Below are 20,099 nucleotides of genomic sequence, written 5' to 3' on the forward strand. Positions count from 1 at the left end.
GGCCTGAGCCTCAGAACTCTTCAATCAAGTTTTGATGATGCTTCAAGCAAGTGCCGGCAAATACTACTCATCAAGCAATATGACAGAAATTGTAGAGGATGCCTGGAACGCTCAGACTGAAAAAGCCTGAGGACTTTTTTCAAGAAATGAAGAAATGGTTGAAGAAAGAACTGAGACATCCATGAAACACTTATAAAAACCAGTGTGTGTTTTATTTCACTACTCTGCCATTCTCTATTACATATATAACACTCTACCTTTTGATTGGAGAAGACCACTATCTTCTTGCTGTATTATTGAAGCAGGCAGACAGGATCATACACCCCCCACCCCCATATGACTAATGGACATCCCTGCCTAAACAAGGGAGTCCTTAAAATTCTCCTGTGCGTGTCCACTGGCAATGGGCACAGTGGTATGTATGAGTGGGGGACAGTTTACCTCCGTCCTACAAATTTCTTTACATTCTCTTCCTCTCTGCCAATCCTTCTTCAGGCTGCGTACCTTGTGCAGGAGAAAACTCGAGCTTCAGCTTCACATCTTCTTGACTCTGTAAAATTCCACATTCGTTAAAAAATAATGATATATTAAGTGTCATGCAGGTAATTTTTCTTATTTAACGAGGCACTGTAACAACATGTAGTTGAATGCGGTAAATGATTCATGATACCCACTTCCTTAGGCCACATTATTGGAGGCGCCAAGCATGACATCTTGAAACAACAGATACTGCAAAAATTTTGCCAGAAGAAGAGGGTTTCTCCTGCAAAACGCATAGCAATTGGAGTCTTTTTGTATGTGAAAATAACAGTTGTTTTTGAAATTGGAGTTATCAAGTCTTACTTCTTGAAGGTAAGTCTACCACTACCTCCCTTTAAAGTGGAGCTGTAAGCCAGACTATGCCAGAAAAAACAACAACACATATGTAAGTAGATAATTACTTGCTCTACTTACATAACAGATGTCTAGTACTGTCGATGCTTTGATTTCAGTGAATTTTATATAGTAAAATAAACAGAATCCTGTTGCTGCACACAGACTCATCTATTCATGGTTCCAGGAGCTGTAGTTCCCGTCTATACTCTCTGCACTACCGCTGGCAGAGTATAGACGGGAATTCCAGCGCCTGGAACCATGATGAGGTGAGTTGGTGTGCGCTGCCTTTATTCCTCCCGCTTCACTCTTTAATTCTGTGGGGAGGAGGAGAAATGCTGGGAGGGGGGGATGTGTCAGGCGTGCGGGGTGGACACGGACCCCCTTCCAGTGCCCTAGCAGCCGGCAAGAAAAGATCCGCCCGGGGTTGTGTCAGCATGATCTGACATAACACTGGCATAGTGGGACAGCCAATCAGAAAGGGACAGCGGCGTGGGAGGGGAAAGTGTGAAGGGCAGAGGCTTCAGCCAATCAGGCTGAATTAGCTGTATGTGGGGAAGGGGGGGGGGGGGGGGGTAAGTAATGAAGGGGAGGAGAGTAAAGAAAAAAAAATCTGGCATGCATTGCAACTTCCTTTGTGCGTCAGATGTACGAATTAAGTGACAGGAGGCATGGTGAATGATATTCTTATAAAAAAGAAAAGTAAGGTTGAGTTTGAACTTTTGGATACCTCTTTAGCATCCTTTTTACCTATTTAACAGATAGAAAAAGATAATTGATTTCGGATTTTATGCCTGAAAGTTATTCTTTAAAACAGTTTTAGTGTATTTTATCTTTTGTTGCCGGCCACCTGTTTCTTTGATAATTGATCATTGATACATCGAAAGCTGGTTCATGAAAAATACAAATAGAAAAGGAAGTTCTGGATTGGTTTAGCACAGATAGAAGAATATTTCTTCAGCTAAGGATTAGGCTTAAAGGGAACCTAAACTGGGAAGGATGTGGATTTTTCCTTAATAATACCAGTTCTCTGACTCTCCTGCTGATCCTGTGTGTCTAATACTTTTAGCCACAGCCCCTCAACAAGCATGCAGATCAGGTACTCTGACTGAAGTCAGACTGGATTAGCTGCATGCTTGTTTCAGGTGTGGGATTCAGCCACTACTGCAGCCAAAGAGATCAGCAGGACTGCCAAGCATCTGGTATTGTTTAAAAGGAAACACTCATATCGCTCTCAGTTAAGGTTCCCTTTAAAGTGGGATTACACTCAAATTTAATCTATGGTCTAAAGCATTAACCACTTCACCTCCAAGGGGTTTTCCCCTTAAAAACCAGAGCAATTTTCACCTTTCAGTGCTCCTTCCATTCATACGCCTATAACTTTATTACTACTTGTCACAACAAAACAACCTATATCTGTTTTTTTTTTCTTTTTGCTTTCTTTGGGTGGTACTTTTTGCTAAGAATGATTTTATTCTAACAGCATTTTAATGGGAAGAATAAGAAATTGAAAAAAAAAACAAAACATTATTTCTCAGTTTTCGGACACTTACGTTTTAAAATAAAACATTCTATTGTGGATAAAACCCATGAGGTTTGCTCATCTTTAGCACAAGCCCTATACAGAGAATGCAGTCAACATTTAGCTCATAGCAGAGCTCTGGCTGTCACCATAGGGATAGGGGTTATCTTTGGAAACGTGATCAGATTGCTTGGTTGGGGTCAAAAACACAAGTAAAGACCAGGAAAAGATCAAACAGCATCTCAAAAAATGTAACAACAAAAAAGGGTAAAAAGACTATCAAGACAAACAATCTACCTCCACAATGCACAGGCAGGTGTGTCCCTTCATAGGTATTATACAGATTGCGTGCTGTATAATGGCCTCCAAAAGCAAATCAGCCGAGCATTGGTGCAGGGTAGACTTTTATTACTAGTTAATAAAACCATCATTAAGATCCACCCAGCAAGGCACTACTCCTGAGACAGCCTAATGCATAATTATTATCAATTATGGCAATTTTGTTCATCCCCGTCATTATTTATCTTTCCTTATGAGATGTGAAGTGGGTTGAAACTTATTCTGTAATCCTTGAATAAATCCCCTAATTTGAGGATATTGTGCTGTGTGGAATGACTGGTGGGTGTGACTTGCTATAAACTTGGTTCAGACATATCTCTAATGCCATAGCCTAACAATTCTGGTAGTTGATAGTGTTATAGATGTCTTTGGATATAGGTAGAAGGATAATCGGACGTTAGATATTTAGTAATAGTAACTTTTTATTCATTTATACCAAATTGAACACTGGGACCAAGTCGCAGGCCAACCTCAATGTCTAGTGGCCACCTCCCTCCCTTATAAAATTCCATGGTGGCTAATGGCCGCCTCCCTTCCCTGTACAGTTCACTGGTGACAATTGACCCTCCTTCCTCTATTAATCAGTTACCTGGTGTCTAGTGGTCCTCCTTCCCTCTCCTATAGAGTTACCTGGTGTCTAGTGGTCCTCCTTCCCTCTCCTATAGAGTTACCTGGTGTCTAGTGGTCCTCCTTCCCGCTACTATAGAGTTACCTGGTGTTTAGTGGTCCTTCTTCCCTCTCCTATAGAGTTACCTGGTGTCTAGTGGTCCTCTCTCCCTCTCCTATAGAGTTACCTGGTGTCTAGTGGTCCTCCTTCCCTCTCCTATAGAGTTACCTGGTGTCTAGTGGTCCTTTCTCCCTCTCCTATAGAGTTACCTGGTTTTTAGTGGTCCTCCTTCCCTCTCCTATAGAGTTACCTGTTTTTTAGTGGTCCTCCTTCCCTCTCCTATAGTGTTACCTGTTTTTAGTGGTCCTCCTTCCCTCTCCTATAGAGTTACCTGGTTTTTAGTGATCCTCCTTCCCTCTCCTATAGAGTTACCTGGTGTCTAGTGGTCCTCCTTCCCTCTCCTATAGCGTTACCTGGTTTTTAGTGGTCCTCCTTCCATCCCCTATACAGTTCAATGGTGTCTAATACTTCCTACCTTCCCTATACAGTTCCCTAGTGTCTAGTTGTCCTCCCTCCCTCTCCTATACAGTTCCCTTGTGTTCAGTGGTACTCCCTCCCCTAAACATTTGCCTGGCGTCGAGTGTCCCTTTCTCTCCCCTCTACAGTTCCCTGGTGTCTAGTGGCCCTCCTTCCTTTCCTATACAGTTTCCTGAAGTCTAGTGGTCCCCCATCCACCCCTAAATATTTCTCATTTGTCTAGAGCAGCCTTTCTCAACCTTTCTACCATGGAGGAACCCTGCAAATAGCTTTTTGATCTCAAGGAACCCCTGCAAACAATCTTTTGATCTCGAGGAACCCCTGCATTTATTTTACAGGAGGCATGGGCTTTAAAAGTATGTGTGGCTGTTTATTTCACTATCTCCTATTACACTGCCACTCATTATATTGTCTCCTGACCCCCCAAATTAGTGCTTATTGTTACAGTACCACCTATTCTAGTGTGCTCTATATACTTCCGCCACAATGGGAGGAAATGCCAAGGAACCCCTGCAGAGTACTCAAGGAACCCTGGGGTTCCAGGGAACCCTGGTTGAGAAAGCCTGGTCTAGTGGTATCTCCCCCTCGCACCTCTAAACAGTTCTCTACAGTAATCAATGCATGCTATGCCTGAGTGGCTGGGAGGATTTTGTGTATCATTGGTTGGGCACATTTGAATATATCCTGTGGTCCCTGCTCACTGATACAATAAAATCCTCCCACCCATCCAGGCATAGCTATGCTGTTTACTGTTTCTATGTATGTTTGGAAACGATCCAGCGCCATATCCTCTCGAAACCTGATGATTGCCGGAGACTGCCACACACATCAATCCCTGCTCCGATAACTAGGGATCGTAGGAAATGCTGCTTTGCGATTCCGTGTAAATTCTGATTTCCGCCAATGCCGACTTCTGATTACGCAGATTTCCATGTTCCGAAGAAGTCTCTTTTTTTGGTCTTTTTCTTGCATTCTCTTATTGGCCAAATACTTCTGAGTTCTGTGATTGGGCTAAAATGACTGCATTGCAGCAATGCAGTATTTCTGCAGAAATCCGATTTCTGATTTACACTTTCTCAGAAGAATTTTTTGCACGCCCCGTGGGCGTTCTCGTTGTCGCCCGTTAGCCCCGAAGTCAGTGAATGGGATCACAGATCCTACTGACCGATCTAAGTGTCCCTGTCATTAATCGTTGGCATCAATGAGATGCCTTCGGTCAATGTAACAAACAAAATTACACTTACACGCATTACTTCCTGTTAGTACACGGCAAGATGAAAATGTGTGAGGACATCTTGTGGCCAAATAGGAAAATTACACCTACATAACGTTTTATTTACTAAAAATAACTTTTATACCATTAAAATTAACCTCTTACCTCCCCCACTCTCTTATAGTTACCCCCAAAAAACTATTTGTATATTTATTTATTTATTTTTTTAGTTGGGTATTATTCAGAGCACAACGTTTTATTTTAAAACTATAATGGCTGAAAACTGAGAAATAATGAATTTTTTCCATTATTCGTATTATTCCCATTAAAATGCACTTAGAATAAAATAATTCTTAACAAAAAAGTACCACCCAAAGAAAGCCTTATTGGTGGCAAAAAAAACAAGTTATAGATCATTTAATTGTGATAAGTAGCTATACAATTATTGGCGAATGAATGGGAGGAGTGCTGACAGGTGAAAATTCCTCTGGTCCAGAAGGAGAAAAAGCCCTCAGAAGGGAAGTGTTTAATGTTAAAGAGACTCTGAAGACTCTGTCGGCACACAGAGAGAATCTGATTATTGGTGATCTGCAGTATCACCAAGAATACAGATATATACCTGATTATTGGTGATCTGCAGAATCACCGATAATACAAGTATAACTAACCTCTGGACACCTGACAAAAGTGTAAGTGTTTGGTGTGACAGTAATTGAGCCAGTGATTCCCTGACTGTTGGGAATCAGACTCTACTGCAGTCAAAGGACACCTAAGAGATGGAGTCCCTGACTGGATTGCAGAGAGGTCCCTTTAAGAGACAGGGAGTCTCTGCAGACAGTAAGAGAGGTCGGCCAAGCCAGGTCGGCAACAAACGAGCAGATAAGGTACAGAGACAGAAGACTAATACAGTAACCAGGGACAGGCAGGGTTGGCAACAAGTAATCAGAAATGCGAATGTACCAAATCAGCGAGCAGAAGGAAGGTCAGGAGAGCAATAGGTCATAACAGTTATCAAGCATAGGCCTAGTCTAGAGTGTGAGGTCCGTGGTCTCAACACCCAGGAACTGGTCTAAGAATAACACAATATTAATACAGTATCCCTAGTCTTGGGTGTGAGGTCCGTGGTCTCAACACCCTGGAACTAGTCTGGAGTATAACACAATATAGCACAGTATCCCTAGTCTTGAGTGTGAGGTCCGTGGTCTCAACACCCTGGAACTAGTCTGGAGTATAACACAATATAGCACAGTATCCCTAGTCTTGGGTGTGAGGTCCGTTGTCTCAACACCCTGGAACTAGTCTGGAGTATAACACAATATAACACAGTTTCCCTAGTCTTGGATGTGAGGTCCGTGGTCTCAACACCCTGGAACTAGTCTGGAGTATAACACAGTAATCTGGCTAAGTGTGGATTCTCAGGTCCACCTGGTTCAACCACACTGAAGGATCTGACTATGGTCTGAGTGCTAACACGTAAGCATTTGCAACAGCAGACAACCGGCACCTGACAGGGAAGAAGTATATATAGTAGAGCGCTCCTCAGCGCCGCCCAGACCCATTCAGCCAATCACCTGCTGTGCTGGGATCAGCTGATCGTTCAGATCAGCTGATCCCTCTCCTATTGGCATAAAGGGCTTGCCTGTCCATCAGTGTGCACTACTAGGCTCAGACAACACAGGCGCACGCTGCTGCGGAGAGACCGCCGGTCTGAACGCGGCTCCAGCCGCCTCGCTGTCAGACTGCGTGGCGGTGTCTCCGCAATCCATTACAGCTGTATGCCAAAATCATCAATATTAAAACAATAAAAGGCTTGAACTACTTCAGTTGTAGTGTAATGAATCTAAAATATATGAAAGTCTAATGTTTATCAGTACATTACAGAAAATAATGAACTTTATCACAATATGCTAATTTTTTGAAAAGGACCTGTAGGTATTAATTCTTTAACCTCCTGAGCGGTATGCCCGACACTGTGTCGGCATACAGCTCGCTAGCATTACAAGTCCCCCAGGAAGATTTTAATAGATTTCATGCACCCACAAGCATGGGCATGCGCAGAAAATTTTCCAGGGGGGGCAAAAATGAGGGGGGGCCGGAGTCATGCGGGCCAAAAAATGGGCATGGCCATGAACCACCATGGGGGTGTGGTTGCAGGTGGAGCCAAATTTACATGAACTTAGCAATGGTGGGACATTAGACTAGGGCTATTGTCCTCCTACTGCGGGTTCGGGTGGCTGGGGGGGGCAGCAGCTGGCCAGGGGGGGAGCGCATGCCCCATTTTGCCCAATGTGGCAATGCCCACAAGCTTTAGCTAGCACTAGGCTAGCTAGTATAAGTAGCTGGCACCCTCCGATCGCCCCCGATCCAGCCTCCTAATACATTACCCCACCTGGTTCCAGTGATTGCCGCAGCCTCCCCGCAAAGCTCTGGTCTCTCTATGGAGAGAATAGGGTCTGCGCATGACGTCATGACATCATGATGACGCCATGTACGATCCACCCCATAGAAAGAGCGCTACAGTCGCTGGATAGAGGCTGGGGGATCGGAAGAAATTGGAGGGTGCTGGCTACCTATGCTAGCTAGCCTAGTGCTAGCTAGAGCTTGTGGGGGCATTAAATCTATTAGAATCTTCCTGGGGGACTCTAGCTGCAAAACCTCCTGAACGGCGTAACGCTCAGGAGGTTAAAGTGGACCTGAACTCTTGCATAGGATAGAAGGAAAACAGAGAGAAATGCACCCTGTACATATTTAGAGAGTTTAGCCACTTTAATTCCCCCCTCATTTGTTCCCTCATTTTAATTCCCCCCTCATCACAAGTTGTAATCTGATCTCTCCCCTGTATCACATGACTGCCTATGGCAGAGATGGCAGATAAGCCCTTTTGAAAAGCACAGGCTGGTAACAATATGCCGGCTTCCATGAAGCAAAAAGTAGAAACTGTGCAGATTTATTTTAGGATGTGTATCAGCTGTAACAAAGAAATATTTTTTTGTTTAAAGGTTATTATGCTGTTGTGTATCTTTTAGAGCAGAGTTCATATTGATTTTTCATATTAATTTAGATTACAGCAATTAGGGTGTTTTTCTGTTGGTGCATAGAGATGCCATTGTACATAGGATCAATATATGCCTAAGGCACTGTAGGTTTCGTTACCCAACTATGTCATCTATAGAGCTAGGCCATCTCTCATGCTAGGTACACACCATACAATTTTCTGTTAGATTTTCTCTTAGATTTACCTGCCAGATAGCTTTTTTCCATGTTGTAGGTAAATCTAACAGAAAAATCTAACAGAAAATTGTATGGTGTGTACCTAGCATTATGGTGCCCATACGCGGTACAATTAAAATGTTTGATTTTCTCATTTATTCCACCAAAACAATCGAATAGAGTGGAAATCGAAGAATCTTTATTTCCATCCAGAAAAAACAAATGATTATTGATTTATTTTTTTATAAAAATCTGTTCGGACATGGAAAAATCTTGGTGATTGTGAAATTGTCTAGTGTATGGTAGGTTGTATAAGAAATTACTATTGGATAAACCAACTTTTTTTTTTCATATTCAATTGCTTTTCTTGGATTTAAAAAAAAATCGAAAATTCATGTATAGTACCTCAAAAATAATTTTTAAAAACTATTCAACCAAATTGATTGAATTTCCCTGATCGAAAAAAAGGAAAATATTGTACTGTGTATGGGCACCATTACGGTGCGTACACACATCCAATTTTACCACTCAATCAAGGCCGGATTTAAAATAAGGCACTGTAGGCTCTTGCCAACAGGCACCTGATGATGGAAAGGCGGCTCACGCCCCTCCCCAAGTGCCTCCCACCTGCCTTATCTATGCAGAGTCCCGGGCGGAGTGTAAATGAGAGGTTACTCACCTGGATTTCGGCATTCCACTGCCTACTCGGGGGCACCTCTAGCTATCTAAATACTTGGGGGCACCTCTAACTACTTAATACTAAGGATAGTTCTGGTTATCTAATACCATGGGGCCAATCTAAATGTGATGTGTGTATGCATCCATACACTCCTTATTCAAGGTAAATGATTTGCATTGTTGTTCAGGTACCTTTCTTTAGTTGCTGTGTCTTATCTCTGCTGGATGATTTTTTTTAAAGGGTTTCTTGTTTTCCCTAGTCTGCTTTGTTGACATGTGATCAGTGTGCCAGACTTCCGAGCAAGACCTTGTTTCTTCAGTGGGGTCAGGTTATCTCCCTTGTAACAACATTGAATTTCATCTGCCATTTATGTGCCCATATAGCCATCCTATCCAGATCCTGTTGCAATATGTCACTATCTTCCTGTGAGTTGATGATTCTGCACAATTTTGTATCATCTGCAAAAATAGCAACATTGCTTTCTACTGAATCTACTAGGTCATTAAAAAATACATTGAAGAGCACTGGACCCAGTGCTGACCCCTGTGGGACCCCACTGCTAACAGTCTCCCATTTTGAGTATGATCCATTGACCACAACTCTTTGTTTTATGTCCATTAGCCAGTTGCCCAGTTCCCTATCCATGCACACAAACTCTTGCACAGTCCTTGCATCCTCAACTTTTGCACCAGACTTTTGTGTGGAACAGTGTTGAAGGCTTTTGCAAAGTCCAAGTGTATCACATCTACAGCATTCCCAATATCCACACTAGCGTTCACTACCTCATAAAAGCTGAGCATGTTAGTCAAACAGGACCTGTCTTTAGTAAACCCATACTAATGCTGAGAAATAAGACTATTTTCTACTATGAAGTCTTGTATAGTATCTCTTAGTAACCCCTCAAATAGTTTGCACACAACTGATGTTAAGCTTACAGGTCTATAATTTCCTGGATGTGATTTTTTGCCTTTCTTAAATAATGGGGAAATGTGGGCTGAGTCACAAAAGATAAGATAAAGGGGTTTATCGATAACTGAACCTAATTCCTTTAGGACCCGAGGATGCATGCCATCCGGGTCAGGTGCCTTGTCTATTTTTAATTTATTTAGTCTTGCCTTCACTTCTTCCTGCATTAAGTATTTAATAATACAATTGGAAGATTGAGACTCTTCTGTATCTGTAATTTGCAACAGTGATGTTTCCCTTGTGAAGACAGAAGCAAAGAAAACTCTGCCTTTCCTTAATCATCCACCATTGAGTGTCAAATAAGGAGAGCTAAACCATGAGTTATGTCAAATAAGGTGAGCTAAACCATGAGTTATGCCAAATAAGGAGAGCTAAACCATGCGTTAAACTATATAAGGAGAGGTAAATCATGAGTTCAATCATTTAAGGAGAGATACATTGTGAGTTAATAAATAAGGTGAGATAATTTAACAGAAAAGCTTTGTGAATCAGGCCCAATGTCTTTCTTTTCTTTTGCGGTTCCCTCACCATAATGTCTTGATTTGTACAATGGTATCCAACTTTTTAAGCTGAAACCGTTAATCCTCTACAGTTGTAGTCATCTGCAAAAAAAATAATAATAGCATAGTTGCTTCAAAAGAAAGATTTATTGATCACAAAGCACCAAAGATTAGAAGTAAACACCGTTTGAGATATTAATATTTAATCATTAGGAAATGGGCATTTTAGAATTTGGCCCATCAAGAAATCAGAAGAAGTTGAGACGATTGCAGCTTGCAGGAATCCTTGGAGGGCTTTTAGTTGCTAATCAGACCTTCTCTTCTCTTGACTTTACTTGCTGGGCCACTACTTTTCCATCAACGATCTCCTCAATGATGGTTTTCACTACACGGGTCTTTTGTGACCCTGAGGAAGAAAATATTTGATTTAGTTACTGGAATCAAGTAAACAAAAAAAAAAACGTTAACCTCTTTATAAAATGTATTTGAAACTCTGTTTATAAAAAAAAAAAAAAAAAAGAAAAGAAAAAAAAAACATAAAAACCTATAAAACCACAGCTACAGTGTACTGCAATGTTTATCTTCGAGGGTCTGAGTTTACTGAACAGGGTAGAACAATGTTTGTATCCATCACATAATGCTGACTTGTGATGATAAAATATCCCACCTTCTCATTAGTAAAGTTGTCTGTGGTTGGTGGCTGGGTTGACTTTAGGTCAGCTATCTAGAGGAAAGAGAATTGTTCTTGCTTCCTAACACAAGCCCCTGTGCTAACCTCTGAAATTACTACACTTTTGGCACCCAGAAGATAAGTGAAGCTATTCCAAGTGAAGTTGGAAAGTAGCATTTGTGAAATAAAAGAAATGAGGAGAACACATCAAGAAAGAATTAAAACTATTATAAAATTGTTATAATTCCAGTTCCATCTTAGTAATGAATAGGGATGGTCAATGAGATGCAAATATTTCTGAGTACATGCAGGATTATTTACATGTGGCCAGGACCATGCATGCACAGTACTGGAGCACAGATGGGACCGGATGGACACCAAAGATGCAGAAGAACGGACAGGACTAGATGGACACAGAGGAAGCCGACAGACTACAGGGGGCTGGAGAAAGCCCCAGGTAAAACCTTATGTTGGTCTTAGGTACACTTTAAAGGACTCAGGAGGTGACGTGTATAATCTATTTTTTACTCACTTGGGGCTTGTTCCAGCCCCTAACAGCCATGTCCGTCCCTAGCTCTGGTCCTCCTTGCTGTCCACCTGGCAGCCTGTAATGATTACGACCCACTGGCGGGGTTGGCTCTTCTGCGCCTTCTCGGGCCCTTATGCCGTGCGTCCACGTCATCTGGCATGTACTGCGCCGGTGCAGGCGCAGAAGAGACGACCCACTGGCGGGTTGCAGCTCTTTACGGGCGGCCATCGGCACACAGAGGAGGACTGACATGGCTGCTAGGGGTTGGAACAAGCCCCAGGTGAGTAAAAAATAGATTATACGGGTTGCCTCGTGAGTCCTTTAAGACCAGATTTATCTCTGAGATTCATTTACTCAGAAGCTATAAAAGCAAGATTGATTAAAATTTGCCTTTGTTTGCAGTACACTGACTTTAAATGAAGATATCAATAAGGGGTTAATTCTCTGATTCGAAATTAAAATTGCCTGTGTCATACTAACCTAAGTACAATTTTTCAAAATGAAGTGTAGTTGCCAGATGTTAGTGCCAGTAGTGACCTGCCATATCTGGTGGTTTTTAATAGTAAAAAGCAAAATATACATTTTGCTTTTTTATCAACGTTTCATATTTAGATGATCCTTTTGCTACAAAATGATGAACTGATGTTTTGATGCTTTTGATGGTTCAAACACCTTGTGTACGTTGAAGATGGGGGCGATCTACTGAAAGAGATCAGCATTGAAGAGCAGTGGTGTTGCACTATTATCACCATTAGCAAGGTACAGGCCAGGAAAATATAATAAAATAGAACTTCAATGTAGTATGACATGTTAGACACTTTCATTTATTATTTCTCTTTGCTGGTGTTAGCAATTTTTTCTAAAAAATGTTTTTGCATTAAAAGGGAACCAAAGACGAAGCACACTCATGTATTTTACCATATATATCAGTGGGAACATTAGAGAAAACACCTACCCTGCTCTCTGTTTCATTATTTACTGTTCAGATTGCTTCTTAGCAGCCCAGATAAAATCCCCGACTGAGCACTCAGTCTGGCTTTGTTCAGGAATCTTTATAGCTGAGCCTGTCTTCTGTGCTGCCTTTTCAAGCCCATACCTGCCCTCTTGTGGCTCTGCTCAGGAATCATTATAGTTGAGTCATTATAACAAAGCCAGACTGAATGCTCTGTCGGGAATTTTATCTGGGCTGATAAGAAGCAATCTGAACAGTAAATAATGAAACAGAGAGCAGGATAAGTATTTTCTCTAATGCTCCCACTGATATATATGGTAAAATACACAAGGATGCTTCATCTCTGGTTCCCTTTAACCCATTAGCAGCTTCAAAGGAATTATCTTGTTTGAGATTGGGCACTGCTTTTGATCCCAGGTGGCAGAACTCCTGTTGTACATTTTTGGGATGCTTTGAAGTCTCTCTGCTAGTAGAGGATATAGAAACTGAAAGCAGAGGTGCTCTGTTATTGTGTCACATTGCCCCCTAGTGACAAGGGGTCATAAATAAGCATTACAGCAGTACTAATTAGTAGCAAGGAGATGTAACAAATAAGAAATAAAAAATGAGCTACCATAAATTGGCCTGGAGCACTTGCTGCAAGCCTCTAAATAAACTGGCTGCTAAAGGAACGAGGGCCCTTCATTTCCTATCTGCTTTGTCCTAAGAATGTATATAAACAAGTCACATGACAAGAAGCATACATGAACGTTTTGCGTGTTTTAATGGGAAGATTAGGCTTGTTTGTTTACCTTTTTGAACTTGAGAAGGTTGGGGTACACTTACTGGGCTACAGTAAAGAAGAAAAATTATGGTTAGGTGGATTGCTTAGCTAAGTAAAAACTGATTTAACGTGTTATGATCTTTTGGCCACACATTTTTTTAACAAAACTCTTCTTACATGGGATGTCCATCCAGTAAGGCCCGATAGGTTTCAATTTCCTTCTCCAGTCTGGTCTTGATGTCTAGAAGTTGGTCGTACTCGTAGCTTTGGCTTTCCAAATCTGTCCTAACCTCACACAAATGAGCCTCCAAGGAGCTGATTTTTGCCTGGATTTGCCCCAGCTGTACACAGTAGTTGCCCTCTGTCTCAGCCAGGTTGCTCTCCAGGGATTTTTTCTATAAATAAAAATGCCATGTCAAACCCTCCACTTATCACAACTTAATAATCTACTGTATGATTCACAATGTCACCTGCCACCTTCTTTGACCTCTCTCCACTTCAGCTTACCAAAAGGACTACAAGGGGGCCACAAATCTACTACCTTGCCTAGGGCACCATTACATCCTAATCCATCTCTGGTCTGAACCGGTCCATAAGGCTCGTACACACGTCCAAACAATCTGCTCAACTATCATCTAAACTTGGTCTGTTGGAAAACAGTTGGGCGTGTGTACGGCTGGCAAACCACAAGAAGACTAACTGATAACAGGTTGTTTGTGAGATACATCTGGTGGATCAGCCTGCACAACTAATAGCAACAGAGCGCATTGTCAGCTACACAGTGGTCATGCATGTGTGCAGCCTGGCCTAGCAACGTCCTCCAAGGGTCCTGATCCCCGAGGAGTGACATAAGTAGGCAGTGTGTACGCGGCCTTAAGGTGCCCATACACGGTGCAATAAAAACGTAAAATCTTCCCATTTATTCGACCAAAACGATCGAATCGAATGAAAGTTTAAAATAATCTTTTTTTCAATCAAGAAAAAAAAGAATCGATTATCCCATTTTTTCAATAAAAATCCAAATGGACATGTTGGAAAAATCGTTATATTCGATCTAATGGAGTAATCAAACAAAATTATCTAATTAAAAAAAATGAAAAAAATTGCACCATATATGGTCACCATTAGTCAGACTGCTTGCAAGCACAAAAAATCTTATGGTGACCATACATGGTACATTTTTTTCATCCAATATTACCATTTCTATGTAATATAAGGGAACTGCCTGAATGATCTTTTTAGTATATTCACTTAATTTACCCTTATACTACATAGAAATGGTAAGATTGTATGAAAAAAATTGTACCATGTATGGGCACCATTAGATTTAAACAAAGTATTAGATCATACAGTCATTTTAGTGTGTAATCGGACCCTCTCACACAATTTAATTTATATCCTTTGATATTATGTAAAAATATTTTATTATGTAAAAATTAAGCAGTTTTCCATGTGTTTCCAAAATGTTTATAGGCATGGAAGTCATAAAATGATCTACTTCTACACATTTTATAGTTGTAAAAACTGATGCTATTTCAAGATTTTCATAAAATAAGAAACATCATTGCAGCTAGTCGCTACAGCATAAGAAGTGAAGCCTAGCAATAATATTAGCTGAGGTTTCTCACCATTGCCAGGGCAGCTTGTAGTTCAATTTCCAGAGCTTGTAGCGCTCTCTTGAGGTCCGTGATTTCTGTTTTGCTGGATTGTATCTCCTCAGCACCAGATGAAATTTCCTGCTTGAGGGCTTGAGTCTGCAACACAACCATTAAGAATTACTGCAACATGATTGGAATAAACTTACCCCAGCGGAAAATCATAGTGGTATGGTCCATTTACCGCTTGGTTAAACCGGGCTTCAGCCTCTCTCCTGTTTTTGTCGGCAAGTTGTTCATATTCCGATCTCATGTCATTTAGAATTTTGGTAAGATCAATTCCTGGAGCAGCCTGCATCTCCACACTAAGATGTCCTTTTACTCCCTGGAAGCACTTCATTTCCTGGAGTTAATGGGAAAATATAAGTTAAATGGAACAGTTCTGATGACTGTGAAAGACAAATCAGTCACAAAAAATCATTAAAATAATAGAACAGTCTACAGCTTTGGTGCCAATTTTAACAGGTTACTATATGGTACCTCCTCATGATTCTTCTTCAGGCACATAAGCTCTTCAGTCAAACTTTCCACCTGAGACCCAAGGTCACATTTAGCCAAGCTAAGGTCATCCATCACTTTACGGAGACCATTAATATCAGCTTCCACACTTTGCCGAAGACACAGCTCATTCTCATATCTGCAAGATGGAAGATAAACACATTCAATAATGATAAGGTAGATTATAAAAGTCAAATATTAAAGTTCTTAGTTATCAGAAACTCACTTCATTTTGAAGTCATCTGCTGCCAAACGGACATTATCAATTTGGAGGACAACTTTTGCATTATCCACAGTGACTGCTTGAATCTAAACAAATGAGAGTTTTATATTCAAGTGATGTAATTAAGCTATTAGCTGTATAATTCATTATTTTGTTTAAGTAAAATAAGGTTCGTCCTGTTATATTACCCAAGTCATAAAATGTCAGTTTTTTAAAGAAATTTCCTATTAGATGTACTATACAGATACCTTTTTCTTAAGGTCTTCAATGATATTGTAATATTTGCTGTAGTCCTTGACTTGCTGACTATCTTTGTTGTGCTGCTCATACCAAGCTTTAATTTTGCATTCAAGGTCAGAATTGGCTTCTTCCAGGGCTTGTACTTTGTTCAGGTATGAGGCCAAGCGATCATTTAGATTTTGCATGGTTTCTTTCTCGTTTCCAGAAAGAATGCCGTCTCCACCAAAAGCTGCACCGCCAAAACTACCATATCCCCCATGGCCAGCACCAAAGGATGCTGCACTAAAGCCACCAGCAGCTCCTCCACTCAGGCTTCCCCCAAAAGCTGCTCCATAGCCACCAAAAGCACTTTGGCTACTTCCAAAGCCTCCTGCACCCAAAACTCCTCCAGAGTTCCCAAGAAGCGAGCAGATGGCTGAGCCGTATCCGACACCTGCAACAGAAGCTCTTGAAGAAGCAGATGTTTTCTGGTAGGACATGTTTATGTTTCTGCTGCAGTAGCCCTTTTGGTACCAAGGTGAAAGAGATCGTAAGCTTACTTCCCTAATAAAATCTTTAGCTTTTATATACAATATAATATGGGTGGTTCCCGTTTTATACAACTTCCCAAATACATTTTTGGCTTTTGGATTCTTGATGAAATGATAATTACAAGATAGACCCATTGTGTCCATTTGGCCTAATTTGCAGAATGCCTTAGGCGGTTTGCCACAATAAGATGACGTAAGGGTGGAGAATAGATAAACATTATTTGTCTTCCTTTAATCTTTCCAAACTAGATGAGTAATCTATGTTTTGAAACTATTTCCCGTCCCAGAGCCTTTTTGTAGAAGTAATTTACATGAGTATATTGAAAAGGCAATCACCACACTGAATATGATATGTTCACACCTTGTCACTAAAATGCCTTTTAAACCATCTGCACGCAAGTTAGGACCTTTCCATGCCATAATAAAAGTAGTTATGGCACATTCTATGGTTTCATTTATGAGGCTTGGTTGCTGGTCTGGTCTGTAAGGCATCTTCAGCTTTGATTACTAAATGTTAAAGAGACTCTGTAACATGAAAAACCTCCCCTGGGGGGTACTCACCTCGGGTGGGGGAAGCCTCCGGATCCTAATGAGGCTTCCCACGCCGTCCTCTGTCCCACGGGGGTCTCGCTGCAGCCCTCCGAACAGCCGGCGACAGAGCCGACTGTAGATTCAATATTTACCTTTGCTGGCTCCAGCGGGGGCGCTGTGGCTGCTTTCAGCACGGAAATAGACGGAAAAACCCGATCTCCGTCGGGTCCGCTCTACTGCGCAGGCACCGGAAACTTGCGCCTGCGCAGTAGAGCAGACCCGACGGCGATCGGGTATTTCCGCGTACTTCGGAGCCGACAGCCGTCAGAGCGCCTGCACAGGAGCCGGGAAGGTAAATATTGACGTCACCGCTGCACGGAGGGCTGCAGCGAGACCCCTGAGGGATGGAGGACGGCATGGGAAGCCTCATTAGGATCCAGAGGCTTCCCCCACCCGAGGTGAGTACCCCCCAGGGGACGTTTTGTCGTTACAGTTCCTCTTTAAATTATACTCCTTGATCCATTTAGCAAGAGTTTCTGGCCATGTGGTTTCTCTTTTCTCTGAATTGGGATGCACTGAGGCTTGAAAGACAGACACTTGATGGATGCAGGTCTTTTTTCAACCTTGATAACTTATATGTAACAAAATGTGTATGGAGAATAGTAAAATCATGCACAGTGTTTTTAAGATATTGGTTTTATTTATAATATTTTATGCTTCAAATATTTCTTTTTTGGGTAACTGTAGTAATTCAATAATACTCAGTGCAGAATAGCGAACATTAGGGTGGCAAGGAGAGTTGGATCGGACACCCATTATATCATCCCTGGAGACCGAGTGGGGGAGAGACCGAAAACCAAACTCTGAAACCTCTATGCAAGGGAACAATTTATAAGGTTCAATAAATGTAATGACTGTTATCAACATGTTTGTGCTATAAACATTATTTCTGTTTGAGGAACTGATTTTATTAGTGAATTACTGTATGCTGCTGGATCAACGGTCTATGCTTCAAATACTTGGAAGGCATGGAATCTCAATAACAATAAACATCATTAACGATAAATGCTGTTTTAAAAACAGACAGGAGATAAAACAAACAGATATTAATATTAAAAACTGTTACGTAATTCAACAATACAGCTTAAACTAACTTTACTCTCACACAGAACCCTCCCCTAGTGGTGCCTAATCCTAACCACTCCCCTGGTGGTGCCTAAACCTAACCACTCCCCTGGTGGTGCCTAACCCAAACGACCCCCCCGGAGTTCCCTAACCGCCCCCGGGTGGTGCCTAACCCTAACTGATTGGTGCCTAACACTAACCACTCCCCCTGCCAAAAAAACCCTTACAAACATTGAAACGATAATCTATTTGACAACATAAAATCTGTACATACAAAAGAAATAATAAGACTAAAACTATAACGTTGCAAACTTCTAAAACGATAACATTTCAAAAACTTTAATACTCTAATGTTGTTAATGATTTTTATCGGGCACCCTTTTTTCTGCTTTGGGTGCCATATTAACTATAGCTGCATTAGCATCTATGGTGGTGCCCTTTTTTCCTGCTTCCCGTGGTCCACCATCCAGACATCCTGACACCTCTTTACGTAGCTGAAAATATGTCCATGTTGACTGATAGGATAGCTGTTTTTTGTGCAGTTATTGTGCAGTCTATTGTGGCCTTTAGTGACAATTGTTGTCCTTTGTCTCCACTTTCCATGGAATAGCTGTGATATTTGCTACATTATAGCTTGCTATTTATTTGTCTGTTTCATAATCTGTATATGTACTGTGCTATTTAGAGATACAGAGAATCATTCACACATTCAACCACATACAGTACATTCATCCATGGTTCCCTACCACATACATTGCTCCATGGTCCCCTACCACATACATTGCTCCATGGTTCCCCTACCACATACATTCATCCATGGTTCCCCAACCACATACATTCATCCATGGTTCCCCTACCACATACATTCATCCATGGTTCCCCAACCACATACCTTCATCCATGGTTCCCCAACCACATATATTCATCCATGGTTCCCCTACCACATACATTCATCCATGGTTCCCCAACCACATACGTTAATGCATGGTTTCCCTACCATATACATTTCATCCATGGTTCCCCTACCACATACATTCATCCATGGTTCCCCAACCACATACATTCATCCATGGTTCTCCTACCACATACATTCATCCATGGTTCCCCAACCACATACACTCATCCATGGTTCCCCTACCACATACATTCATCCATGGTTCCCCAACCACATACATTCATCCATGGTTCTCCTACCACATACATTCAACCATGGTTCCCCAACCACATACATTCATCCATGGTTCCCCTACCACATACATTCATCCATGGTTCCCCTACCACATACATTCATCCATGGTTCCCCTACCACATACATCCATCCATGGTCCCCTACCACATACATTCATCCATGGTTCCCCTACCACATACATTCATCCATGGTTCCTCTACCACATACATTCATCCATGGTTCCCCTACCACATACATTCATCCATGGTTCCCCAACCACATACATTCACCCATGGTTCCCCAACCAAATACATTCATCCATGGTTCCCTTACCACATACATTCATCCATGGTTCCCCTACCACATACATTCATCCATGGGTACCAAAGATGCTCCGCTCCTTCAGTACTTCACACCCCCAATATTGGGAATCAGGACATTTGGGCACCTGGGGTTATGGACTATTTGGACGGCCCATAGGTGTTAATGCCAAATATCAGCTATCGGGCGCCCAAAGAAGGAATTAAATACAAACACTAATTGTCAAAACATTTTGGTTGGACGGGCCTGGCTCCGCTATTTATCAGGCGCTAGGCCTGTGCAACCAAAATTTTTTGTTTTGACAATTAGTGTTTCAACAAATAGGGCTTGATTCACAAATAGCATGCCTTATCAAAGTTAGCACGCTTTATCAGAGTTAACATGTCTTATCAGAGTAGCATAGCTAACTTACAGTATGTCTGCTAATTGGCAATGATGAGAGCTCCAC

At 41.6% G+C, this 20,099-nt stretch overlaps 1 protein-coding gene across 1 annotated transcript; it reads right to left on the reverse strand.

Moving 5' to 3' along the window:
* Positions 1-10,574: 10,574 nt before the first annotated feature.
* LOC137541795 (keratin, type I cytoskeletal 10-like) lies at positions 10,575-16,499 on the reverse strand. Its single transcript, XM_068263303.1, has 8 exons — positions 15,985-16,499; positions 15,740-15,822; positions 15,496-15,652; positions 15,200-15,358; positions 14,989-15,114; positions 13,538-13,755; positions 13,389-13,426; positions 10,575-10,852 (listed from the first exon to the last, which is right to left on the reverse strand). The coding sequence occupies exons 1-8, from the start codon at positions 16,453-16,455 to the stop codon at positions 10,755-10,757; spliced, it is 1,350 nt and encodes a 449-aa protein (XP_068119404.1). The 5' UTR covers positions 16,456-16,499; the 3' UTR covers positions 10,575-10,754.
* Positions 16,500-20,099: the final 3,600 nt, after the last annotated feature.

The sequence above is a fragment of the Hyperolius riggenbachi genome, chromosome 12, assembly GCF_040937935.1.
Source record: "Hyperolius riggenbachi isolate aHypRig1 chromosome 12, aHypRig1.pri, whole genome shotgun sequence".
Lineage (NCBI taxonomy): Eukaryota > Metazoa > Chordata > Amphibia > Anura > Hyperoliidae > Hyperolius > Hyperolius riggenbachi.